Source organism: Pseudorca crassidens, chromosome 8 (assembly GCF_039906515.1).
Source record: "Pseudorca crassidens isolate mPseCra1 chromosome 8, mPseCra1.hap1, whole genome shotgun sequence".
Taxonomy (NCBI): Eukaryota; Metazoa; Chordata; class Mammalia; order Artiodactyla; family Delphinidae; genus Pseudorca; species Pseudorca crassidens.
Window position 1 is genome coordinate 66,299,319 of NC_090303.1, and position 13,235 is coordinate 66,312,553.

General features: G+C 44.5%; 1 protein-coding gene across 4 annotated transcripts in view; it reads right to left on the reverse strand.

The window, feature by feature from the left end:
* The window catches only part of AOAH (acyloxyacyl hydrolase), a 173,772-nt gene that overhangs the window by 20,719 nt on the left and 139,818 nt on the right, over positions 1-13,235 (reverse strand). For all 4 annotated transcript variants that reach the window (XM_067746725.1, XM_067746726.1, XM_067746724.1 and 1 more), the window contains one exon: positions 5,681-5,853. In XM_067746725.1, the coding sequence (XP_067602826.1) occupies positions 5,681-5,853 (173 nt within the window). The remainder of the gene's footprint in view (positions 1-5,680; positions 5,854-13,235) is intronic.

Sequence of the window (13,235 nt, forward strand, 5' to 3'; positions counted from 1 at the left end):
TTCATGCAGAGCCTTTCCAAATATCAGCTGTGGACCCAGAATCCGGGGGCGTTATTTATTCTCTCTTCTCGCCTCCCACCACCGCCCCTTCTACCGCACTGTGCGCCCCACCCCCGAATCCAGGCAATTCAAGTCTCATACTGTGGCTGAGACCCAAAATCCAGGTTCTCCCAAATCTCAGGGGTGAATGACCGATGTCTTATCCATTAACACTTCCCTCATGCTTGAAAAAATAAAGGAAAATAATAGGGCCTATCTCGGAGCGAAGAGAAAGATTGAAGGTGATAGAACACAGTCTTATTTTTCACTTATACCTCAGATCAGTTAGACTGAAAGATAGATTCAATTTTCTTGTCATACAGGAAAAATATATTCTCTCTCTGTGTGGGTGAGTGAATCCCAGGACTGGAAAACCACAGGCTCATTATCGCCATTAAAGTCACAGTGACATGCTGGGTCTTCTCTGTGCTCCAGAGGTGTCTGCATTTTCACATTTTAGATGAATCCCAAGCCACTGGCTTCTGTCTTCACTTTCATTTTATGGGCTCCACATGGAGCTCTGAGCTCCATGATCCATCTTTCTCCAAGATCCTGCTTTCCATCACAGAGGCTGCTTTCCCCCTATTTTTTTTGGTGTGTGCTTTTGTAATTTACCTCCTTTCTGTATGTGTCCCTGCCTGTCTCAGTCCAGCCCAGCTGCAGTGACTGACACCTTCAAACTGCGTTCCCCACCCTCAATCCTCCACTTGCCCAGAGGACTTGGCCCTCGCCCCCTGCTGAGCGGCAGCCTTCCCTCTGCCATCTTGTTTCTTTGTTGGGACGGGGGGCCTTGTAATAAACCTTAGGGAGCTTGGCTGGGGCCCTGACGCCCTGCTTGGCCCTGACTCTCACCTGGTGGCCTCTCTCTTTTCCCTGCCCAGTGGATGAAGTGTCTTCAACCTGCTGGAGGTGGTACCTCATGCCTGACCGTAAATACCACTCCTGCACCCTCTCCCTCCCCACCTGCAAGACTGGACTGCTCTGATATCCAGGGGGACTGGCGTTTATCCTGCCCCTGGATACTGGAAGCTCATCTGCTGGCTCCCCCTTGGGGGCTGAGCTGAGCCGTAGCCTCGTTGCATCCCAGCTTACTCCCCTCTTCCTACTGTCTTACTGCTGAGGTCCCGGAACACATTAGGATGAGACCACAGGCATATCCTCCTTCTGGACCAATCCCTGTCCCCTCCCCTTCATGTCCTTGCTATTCTGGCACTGGCTCTAATTGGACCAGGTTGATGGAGGGGAAATTCTTAGGTGAGTAGGTGGGTCTGTGGACAGGATAAGCACACATTAGCTGTAGTTAGAAGAAAACTGGGAAAGGTATAATGGGTTGGTTTCCCTTCTCTCTGGTATTCCTGCCTATTAAATGTCAGCGTGTCCCTGGGGCTGGTCATGTGGAAGGCTGGCTGGGAGTGCCTGTGATGGGTTTATGACGAAGAGGGAAAACGGTTCTTATGCTTTTCTCCACTGATTGGAACTGTCAGTTATTCGCTCTTTCTTTTTATGTATGACTTTTTATCCTTGTTACTTTAATGGTATTCTTCCATATCGAGAAGCCCTGGTATAAAGACTCATCCTACCTACATGTTGTACCTACGTGCAAAGAGGTGGTGTCTGTGAATCCCTGGTTAGAAAGTGAGTCTGGTGAAGAAAGGTGGTCATGAATGCCCAGGACAGGGGCAGAGGGCTGTCCCACAGTGGCCAGGAACCATCAGTGTGTGTGTGTGTAAGGGGTGGGAGCCTGTGGGTTGGCCCAGTTGATACCATATGCTCCCTCTGAAGATCAAAGGGATCTACCCCAGCTCCTAGAGTAGCAGCTCGAGTCTCAGTCATGTGTATGTTCTTTAGGGCAGAGTCTTTGGCATTTATTTAACGCTGGGACCACAGTTGAAATTTTAGCTACCGTAAGAGCTTAGTGCTAACAGAGATCAGGCACACCTTCATGAAATACCATCTGAGTGTATTAAACCTTGGTAAAACCACATTAATTTAGACAGGGAGGAAGCCAGTAATAAAACTGAAGGTATGCTACAAGGTATTTTAAAATACATTAGGTTTCAAGTTTAAGAGTAATTGGGGCAAAACGGAGTTTTTGCGGCTATTTTGTGGCAGAGGCCCTTCAAAGAAGGCTGCCTCGCAGACTTATTTGTAGCCAGCGCTCTCAGATTTCCTGATCATAGTCTGACCCTTTGGATAGCTCCCTGAATGCATATGGCTTAGAGAGGTGTCGTTGGCCCTCGTTAATTTCACTGTCAGGATCTATATACTATTTGTCCTTTCCTTAGAGGACAAGGACTTCATCTTTGCATCATTTTTACCCTCAAAGCACATAATCATTATCTCAGACATATTAATGGAAAGATTGCCTTCCTTACAGACTGTGCCTGAGAGGACTCATCCCTGATCAAACATAAACTTACCTGAAAGATCTATGAATGTATAATCCTAATGTGTGAGACTTACTTTCTGGTAATTCCTCAAAAAGACAAGACATTCTCACCAGGAATTTTAACTGCTGGTAGAGCCTGTGGGGCTGTCACAGCCCTTGGCGGTCAGGCAGTGACTGGGTCGTGACTCACAGACAAGGCTAAGAGGAATGATGTTAGCCCCTTCCTCCCCAGCAGGAGTCAGCAAGACACCCATTCTTGTTCTGGGCCTCCACTACCTGCACACCTGATGCTGTGGCATTTAACCTTCTCTTTCCTGAATAGTCAGGCTGAATTCCCACCTGTTTACTGAGGCAGCAGAGAATGTCATCACTGACTCAGGGCTTCTCCCCTGACCCCTTTTGCTCCCTGGCCTCTTTCTTAATCCTTAAGGGGTGGCTAAAGTCAAGTCGACAGATTATCATCATCATGGTTCTTGGCTCAAAGGCAGAATAAATGGAAACCCCCTTTTATTTGCTTGCCCCACCCTTAGCACAGTGCCCCAGGAACCGGACTCAGGTGTGTGGCTATGGATTAAGCTGAGATCCACCTTAACCTGGGCAAAGCGACCAAGCCTTGAGGCTGAGCTAGCATTAACCTGCTTCACGGCCGGTTCCTGTCTGGGAACAAAGATTCAAAGATTGGATGTGGAGCAGGGCAGAACGGAGGCAATGAGAGGGCAGCAGCCCCCTGTTCAAGCTTCTCACCTTATGTGAGTTAGCAGCCTGCCAGAGGACGAATGAGGACGCTGGGTAAATCCCACCTACTTCCCCAGTCTGTTTAGGAAGGACACTGATGCTTCGTTGAGGAATTTATGATTTATTTCTCATGGCAACCAGGCAGCAGGGATAATTTAGGATGTGAATAATAACTGAAAAACATTCAACAAATTTTAGGTGGTTATAACTTTCTCCCTCATTGGACTCCCCCTACCCCCAAACTAGAGTTGTTTATATAGAACACACTTGTTCCACCTATTGCTCTCGTGCTGTGAAGTGCTAGTCTAGATCAGCGGCTGGAGGGAGGCCATCTGAGGATAACGCAAAGCCTAGAGCAGGGTTTCTCAGCCTTGGTGCTGTCGACATTCTCAGTCGTAGGGGGCTGTCCTGTGCATTGTAGGATGTTTAGGAACATTCCTGGATTCTACCCGTTGGATGCTAGTAGCACTCCATCTCCAGGGGTGATATGATAATGGGTGGGCGGGTTGCCCCTGGATGAGAACCACCGGCCAAGAGAATCCACCAAGTGATTGAAGAGTCCCCTGATCGATCACCCTTTTCCTTCCCTTGCTCTCTTCCAAATTACGTGGAGTCATTTTTACATACTATGGTTGAGTCAAGGGAACGGCCTGGCGTATCTGAGAAAATTTATGGAGGCAGTCTAACTGCAGTTCATGGGAAGGGAATGGGATTTAAAGTCAGAAAACCCAAAGTCAAGTCCCTATTGGTGTGACAGAGTAAATTGGGAGCACATCTCCCCTACTCCCAACTCCCCTTCCCCAAGCATTTCTTAGCACGGGAGAAGTCTAGGAGTCTGAGAACATATGTTGGGGGAACTGAACTTTTCATCCCCAAATGGCTCAAAGAGACATGATCAGCCCAAGTGGTTGTCCTTCACATGTCCAAGGCAGCCCAGAATGGAGTCAAGTTCACTGTGTGATCATGTTATCATTTCTAAAGGGCGTGGTCAAGGCCGTGTGAATAGGAGGAACATGCTTTCCTCATGAGAGGCTGGACAGTGTTTCCTTGGAATAATAACATTTGTGGCACATTTCATAATTGAAGAGGAAAATGACTTCAGTCGCATTGGTGGGGAGCCTGGAATGTGGACATGTTCCATTGTTGTCCAGTGAAGGGACCGCAGTGAAGGGGTCAGAGCCCTTTGAGAGCTGGTTAAAGGGTCCCTGCTCTTATGTGGGGTGGTGTAGAACTTCCTGCGGGAGCTGGTAGGGAGGTTGGCTTAAACAGGAACTACAGGAGGAGGACAAGAGGGGATTGAAAAGACACAAGGATGTTATGTATGCAAGGGAAAGCTCTCCACCTCTACCCACTAAGGAGGGCGCAAAGGAAGGAGTTTCAGGTCTTCCCCCTCTGAACTGCTCACCTGACTCATAAGGAACTGCTTGGACCTCCAGGACACTGTAGCACCTGGGCACTGTCGCTTGGGTTGGTCTAAGGAGGTGGCTATGGCAATACCAGGGAAAGGGCAGCCCCTTTCCATGAGAGACTGGCACAGGTGCTGTCGATATATACCAGGCATCCTTGTAGATGCCTGTCAGAGAGGCCTGAGGCCAGCACTGCCCATCCTCCCTCCCTGCTTAATTTTCTGTAGTAACACTTATCATCCTCTGACTTTTGGAGTCTTTCTCCCACTGTAACATAAGCCTATGTTGGCAGAGATTTTTGACTATTATGTTCACTGATGGTTACACAGTGCCTAGAACAGCGCCTGGCATATAATAAGTATTTTTGGAAGGACGTTCTTCCCTGAAACACAGAAAGAGAGCCCTGCTACACCCAGCTTGCATATACAATAAGCTGTGCAACATTTGGCAAGCTACACAACTTCTCTGAGCCTTAGTTTTTTCATCTATCAAATGGAATTAATAGAAACATTTATCTCACAGAATTGTTTTAAGGATCAGCATGGCAGCCCTTCCCAAGGTGAATTACTACTACTTTCACAATGTTTGTGAAGCATCTGGCATGCTAGAGATCCTATTAGAAATTTCTTGGAACTTTAAAGCATTTCAGAGCCAAGGACTCCAAGAGAGTGTAGAAGCAGGGAGCAAGCCCTCTGGAGGACCCTGTTCTACAGAGCTCTAACTGGCCACCAGGGTGCACAGACGTCATTAGAATCCTGGCCACTAGGGGGCACTCACCACTGAGGTTTGGAGAAATCCTTCCCTTTGTCTCCTTCCTATCTCTTGTTTGGGCTTCACTGGCTCCTTCTAGATTTCACCTTCAGTGAAGGAGCTTTAAACTCTTACCTTTCAGTTTGTCCTAATTCTTTGCCAAATACATCTGCCCTTTCTGACTTTGGATCTGGTTCTGGCCACCTTTGGATACTGACCTTTTAGATCCTGTACCTGGGTGCTCTTCCCTTCATCGTTCTGGTGGCATTTTAGGTGTATTCCTATATGGTTTGAACTACATATATTTGAACTACGAATACATTGACATTGTTAAAGAGTAAAAACATCTTCAAACTGATACCGAGAGGATGATATCTGCTGTGCAAATTATCCCAGAGAAAGGTTCCATCTGGTAAGCCGTATAAAATAACATTGCTGCCATTTGGCAGGTGAGAATCTAGATACTGCAGAGTCTGCATGACCTTTGAGTACAATTTTTCAGGAGTGGTCATTCCTGGGACGGGATCAATCTTCCTGTTCACAAAAGAAACAGAAAATATCTTAGTATATTATAGGATAAATGCACGCAAATATAAGACCCACCCCCAAAACACACACACACACACACACACACACACACACACACACACACACACAGTAGTTATTGGTGTTATTTGAAAAATATTTCTGGTTTCTGGACTCCCTTGTTGTTGCGTGGGCCAGGTCTGGCCTATGAGTTGTGAGCAGAAGTGACATGTGTCATGTTTGGTTGTATGAGAGCCTCCAGGATGCTATTTCTCTTTGCCATGAGTCTGAGCAATGTTCTAGAAAACAGCTGCTTCACCAGTCTGAGTCCTGGAACAGAGCTCCATGGTGATCCCTGATGGACAATGTAGTGCGAGTGAATAAATATTTATTGCTTTATGCTACTAAGATTTTAGGGGTTGTTTGTTCCTGCAGCATAACTTCACCTATCCTGACTGTTACACACAGTTAATAGAATCAAAGGGGTCTGGTATTGCTTATTATTTGTTTGACACTTTGAGCTCTGCAACTTGGTCTTTAAAACTTTTCACATATATAACAGTCAAGGAGATGAAATTTCACTGAGAAATGAAGTGACATTATGTGTCCACATTACATCTTTCCGTTCTACAATGAATATGAACTTTCATGAATTTCCTGATAGACTGCTATTCCGGGCTATACCCCTGCAACAATATCTGTCAACAGATAATTCCAATTTGCATCACCGCCTTTCTCTGTATAGAAGTGCGTGTGCTCTATAGAGGATATATGAAATTTTTAATTATATTTTTATCTTCTTGTTCCACAAAATTAGTGAAAACAGAAAAAGGAAGTGCTGAAAGTAGTTATAAGAGCACAGTCCTAAAATCAAAGAATTTAAGACAAAGATGTAAATCATAAGTGAAAGTAGCAAATCTTTAGCTTCAATTAGACATTTACTGAATTTAAGCTGGTTGTCTTATTTTCATTTGGTTTGGAAAAGAACAAAAGTGAGGACTGTACAAAATACTAGAAATACATCATTGAAAGTTCCATTTAAATCTCCCTTCCTTCCTTCCTTCCTTCCTTCCTTCCTTTCTTCCTTCCTTCCTTCCTTCCTTCCATCCTTCCTTCCTTTCTTCCTTCCTCCTTTCCTTTCCCCTTCCTTCCTTCCTTCCTTCCCTCTTCCTTCCTTCCTTCCTTCCTCCTTTCTTTCTTGTTATCTTTAAAAGGTAAGGTATACACCTGGAGACTGTCATACAGAGTGAAGTAAGCCAGAAAGAGAAAAACAAATATTGTATATTAATACATATATGTGGAATCTAGAAAAATGGGATAGATGAACCAGTTTGCAAGGCAGAAATAGAGACACAGATGTAGAGAACAAACGTATGGACACCAAGGGGGGAAAGCGGGGGTGGTGATGGTGGTGGTGGGATGAATTGGGAGATTGGGGTTGACATATATACACTAATATGTATAAAATAGACAACTAATAAGAACCTGCTGTATAAAAAATAAATAAATAAAATAAAATTCAAAAAACAAAAAAACATGGCTTCCCTGGTGGCGCAGTAGTTGAGAGTCCGCCTGCCAATGCAGAGGACACGGGTTCGTGCCCCGGTCCGGGAAGATCCCACATGCCGCGGAGCGGCTGGCCCCGTGAGCCATGGCCGCTGAGCCTGCGCGTCCGGAGCCTGTGCTCCGCAACGGGAGAGGCCACAACAGTGAGAGGCCCGCGTACCGAAAAACAAAACAAAACAAAACAAACAAACAAACAATGATTTAAGGGAATAAAGAAAACTAAGGAGTGGTTAATTAATTTACATAATAGCATTTCAGAGGGCAATGATAAAGACTATCACACTGAAGCCCAGAACCTAAGTGACTGACAAGTTTAACATAATACTAACATACTTTCTATTGAACTGTTTAATACAACCTTTCCTCCTTCCCTGCCATTAAAACACACTTTGATGACTCTTATCTACTACAGAATGAAATTCAAACTCTGTGGCTTAGCACTGAGACCCTCTACTGTCTGCTCTTCCCTATGTCTCATTTCTTTTGCTTCTCCCAGGACAGGATGAACTGTTAATGCCAGTGTATGTAGATGACCACACCTCATGTTACCCATTTTCTTTATTTTTGAAACTGCTACCTGGCCAAATGCTCAGTACTGTGAACTATACTAGTAGTTGTAGTAGGTAAACTACACTCCATGTAGGCAGGGGTTTTGTTTTGCTCATTGCTGTATTTCTAGTGCTTGGAGCAGAACATTGCACGTAGTAACTATGTGTTGAATAAATGATTAAAGGATCGAACAAATAAGCTTACGTTTATTGGGAAAAAAAGGCAAGGTATAAATAGGGATTCTAGAATATTTTTTGGCTTTAATATGTAAGTCTATTATTGTTCATTTTTTGCACCGTTGACTTTTGTACAAGCCTTCAGGAACATATCAAATTTGAATTAAGATACTAACCTGCATTAACCTGGGAGTTGAAAACAGAATTCTCTTTAGGCTTTAAACTGCCTGTTGTTAACCTAAATGGAATCATGCTATAAGTTATTTTCTATTTTAAGTCCTTAAAATTCCAGATTTACCTAATGATCCTGGAGTGGATTGAATAGCCTCCCTCAGAATGTGACCTTATTTGGAAACAGGGTCTCTGCAGATGTAATCAGTTAAGATGAGGTCATATTGGATTAGGTTGGGCCTTAAATACAATGACTAGTGTCCTTTTAAGAAGAGGAGAGACCCACACACATAGGGAGGAAGGCCATGTGAAGCTGGAAGTGGAAATTGCAGTTATGCTGCCACAAGCAAGGAATGCCGAGGATTGCAGGGAGCCACGAGAAGGATGAAAAGACAGGAAAGATTTCCCCGAGACACTTCAGAGGGAGATGGCCCTGCTGACCCCTTGATTTTGGACTTCTAGCCTCCAACACTGTGAAAGAATAAATTTTTGTTTTTTGAACTCACCCAGTTTGTGATATTTTGTCACTGCAGCCCTAGGGAGTTTGATACAGCTTCCAAACCAGAAAAAGTAAGTTCATTACTCACGAGCTGGACCCGAGAAACAAGAGACATGGGAAGAGGAGACAGAAAGAAGCCCCTAGGGGTGTCCACTCTTGTCACTTTTAAGGGAGCTGTTCCTAAATGGAAATTGGTGTTGTCATTTTGGAAGGAATTTTTCAGAATGTGTCAAAACTTGAAGTTGGTTTAACTTTTGACCTTGACATTTCTCTTTTGGGAAGTGGTCCTATCATAACATTTCCACAAATGTGCAAAAATGTACATACAAGTATGACAACAGTTCTTGGAATAGAATAAAATTGGGAAAAGCTAAAAAGCCTGGCTATACAAATTATAGTAGATCCATGCAGTAAACCTCTATACAGCCATTAAAAAGAACGAAGTTACTAGATATAGGTGATGGTTGCACGACATTTTGAATGTACTCAATGCTACTGAATCGTTCACTTTAAAATGCTTAATTTTACATTATGTGAATTTCACCTCAATAAAACACAATTTTTTTTAAAAGAATAATCTGTATGTCTTAGCATGGAAAAGACTGCTAAAAAGTATTGTTGAGCGAAGAGAACAAATTACAGAGCAGTGAGCATAATATTATTTTATTTCAATGAATATTAATCAGTCTGTAAATTAGAACTTACATAGAAAAAATCTGGCTGCAAATACAGGAAACATCTCTATTGGTTAGCTCTAAGCAGTGGTGGTGGGGCAGTAGGGAGTGATTCTGGAGAAACTTTCGCTTCCTAGACCTGTATTATTTGAACTTCTCACAACACATGTTATTTTGTAATCAGAGAAACAGTCAAAATGAAAGGGGTTCTCATATCATTTTTATTCTTTCTAAAATGAGGAAGAAAGCTAAATATTAATGGGAGGGGCAGAAAACATTGTAATTTTATGTCATTTCCCCTCCACCTATGTCACTTAGTGAAATAAAATGACTTTTCACGTTGTTGCTGTCCAGAGGGTGACAGGCTGACCATGGGTGTGAAGGTCACACAGGCCAGGTTGTGAGGGGCAATATGTCGCTGCACAGAGGAAAAGGTGGAGCAAATCTGACGTTCGGGGCGTTCGGTGTGGTTGGTGTATGTGCTTCTGCACTGGGTCATGAGTTCCTTGGACTTTCTGAGAGAGAGAAAGAGAGATCGGAGGAAAGAGAAAGAGCTGTCCCATTGTACAAAACCCCAGCATGTAGAATAAAATGCTATATTCATGTTTTTCATTACTTTGGGGAAAATTATACGACTTTATGAATAAGAAGCTCTCCAGCCTGCATAAAAAGCACTCAGAAGGATTTGAGAATAGGTTGCCTACCTACTAGGGGCCAAAGGTTGGTTAAGGATTTGGCTTGATTTGCAGATGCACAGAAGCCCTAGAAGGACCCCAGTTTGTGAAGGGGATTCAGGCTGCCTCATGCGTTTGTTCAGACCGGGAGAACGAGGTTCAGAGTAACCAGGTTTTGTCTTCACTGTGTGTTTGGAGTGTGACAGCAGGGGTGAAACAAAGCAAGTTGGGTGTCTATATCCTGTCTTCTGTCATTGGTAAAGCTAGAATGCACGGCTATTAACTTTCGCCTTGGCATCTCAGGGTTTTGTTTTTTTTTTTTTCTTCTGCTGATACAATGCTTTGGCACAAAGCAATGATGCTGAGCTAAGACTCTCCAACCACCTAAAGGCAAGATGAGTTAAGATGGAGCAAACTCTCCCATACTCCCTATTTAATGATTATTTTTTAGTTAGAGACACAACCCTGATGATAAACAAAGAATCTCAGCTCATTTGCATTTATGAAAGGGCACCTCACAAATTAAGCAAGCATCACTAAAATGGCTAATTGCTAAGCGAAATCAGAATGTAAGCCTTGGTGTATATCCAGAGAAAAGCATGGTCTGATAGGATACATGCACCCCAGTGTTCATTGCAGCACCGTTTACAATAGCCAAGACATGGAAGCAACATAAATGTCCATCGACAGAGGGATGGATAAAGAAGATGTGGTACATATATACAATGGAATATTACTCAGCCATCAAAAAGAATGAAATAATGCCATTGGTAGCAACATGGATGGACCTAGAGATTGTCATACTGAGTAAAGTAAGTCAGACAGAGAAAGAGAAATATCCTATGAGATCGCTTATGTGTGGAATCTAAAAAGAAATGATAGGAATGAGCATATGTACAAAACAGAAACGGACACACAGGCTTAAAGAAAGAACTTATGGTTCCCGGGTGGAGGGAAGGGATAGTTAGGGAATTTGGGGTTGACATGTACGCACTGCTATATTTAAAAAGGATAACCAACAAGGACCTACTGTGTAGGTCCTGCTGGACCTACCTATAGCACAGGGAACTCTGCTCAATGTTATGCAGCAGCCTGGATGGGAGGGGAGTTTGGGGGAGAATGGATACATGTATATGTACGGCTGAGTCGCTTTGCTGTGCACCTGAAACTATCACAACATTGTTCATCAGCTATACTCCAATATAAAATAAAAAGTTAAAAAAAAAAAGAAGAATGGAAGCCTTGGTGTTTCTGCTGGAACATTCTCCAGTCATCTTTGCTCCATCACGTACAGCTAGATAATTTACATACGCGCATCGCCAGGTAAACCCTGTAGTGTGTATAGCAAAATTAACCAGTTCTTAGTTCAGGCAAAGGCAAAAGGGTCTGAGTGACAGGTGGTGGGTCACCTCCTCTGGATGCCATAGATGGTCCCTCTGACCCTGTCCCTGAAAAATTCTCAACACCCTTTGACCTGTGTACTCTTTCTCCTCCGGTAATATTTGAGGGGACTTAGCACTAGTATTTTGGGACCAAAGAGTCCCAGTGGTTTGGGAAACACCTCCTAGGCCTGCCCTGCTGTCAAAGGCTGCATGGGCTGAGCTGAAAGTGTCTAAACCTCTTCACGCAGGTGCTCTGGAGCCCACGTCAGGTTCACTTTGCCATCCCGTGTTTGCCTGCCGCGGTAGTGCCCTGCACCCTTCCTCACACACCGGTGAGCTCACGCTGGTCAGTCCTGGAGAGGTGAGGGGTTGAGGGTGCAGGGCTTACAGGGGAGAACTATGAAAGCCAGGTTGAGAGACATGACGCTCATTCCAGGAAAATAATGGGAGAGAAGATGGTGCCCAGCGCCACGCTCTCACACGTCAGGAACACGTGGTGGGCTTGGAACAGATAAAGAGCCTCGTGTTTCGGGTGGCTCAGAGTCTGTCCCTGTCCTAATGAATTGTGCCTGATCACGCAAGGTAAGCCTCATGACTTGGGTGCAGGGCCATTACCCTGGCGGGTGTTCCAGCCAGATTTCACTGATGGCTGACGGCAGGGGTGCCCCCCTCTCAAGGAGGAAGGTAAACAGCCTCTGCAGAAAACGTTGCCCAGAACCAGAGTGAAAGCCCAAAGCTGTGGTTGAGTGCTCAGATTTCACTCACAGCTCGCTTTCGTATTTTTGAAGCATCCAGGTAATAGAGGTAGCCCTTGGTTTCAGGCCCCCCAGTTGTAATCACATTATTGACCTCCCACCCAACCTCCATGAGGAGGCATCTTGACATAGACTGGGAATGGGGTGGGGTCTCAATGGGCCCACATTACCCGATGCATAGAGATCCTGGGTCCCCTAAAAGAGGATATGGCCTGGAACATGCTGGCTGGTAGAGAAGCTCATTCTTCCCTTGGCTACCCACACCTTCACTGAGGAGGCTGGGAGAGAAGACTCCTCTGAGCAGCAGAGTTCTATCCATTCCCTTCTCTGCTGGTTTTCTACACTTAACTGGATAGAATGGATTGTTTCCTGGCAGTTCAGCTCCTTGGAGTCTGTGATCTATCAGCATCTTGACTGCTTCCTCTTAATGCAGTGCTGACCAGCTGCCCTAGGTGACAACTGAAACATCGGCATTGCTGAAAAACACTTGGGAGCTGGCGACACAGACAACCTCTGTAGGGCGGCTCTGGCTCTCTCCATTAGGTGAAAAATGTTCAATTTATAATGTCTAGGTCCACTATAAAAAATGGAACCATGTCCATTTCTGTGGCTAGTGTTAGATGCTTCTATTTTTTTTTTATACATTTCCAGTAATTACAATGTTTTTTTCAGGGATGTTGTAATCGGATATTGGGGAAGGTTTGTCATCGCCCTTTATGACTTGAGGCCATTCCCATTTCTCATTGCTGCCCTTGCTACCCCAGCCTCCGCTGCTGTAGCTCACTCATACTTGCCCTATTTCCAGGAATTCTTCTCCTTCTGTATCACTCACACTCTATAGCTTTTGAAGGCAATGATAGGAAACGCGCAAAGAAGTTGGGTTAGCTTAGACCAAATTGAGTAGAGGTACAACAAGAAAGCTAGGTTTGTCTATTTCACCTTTCT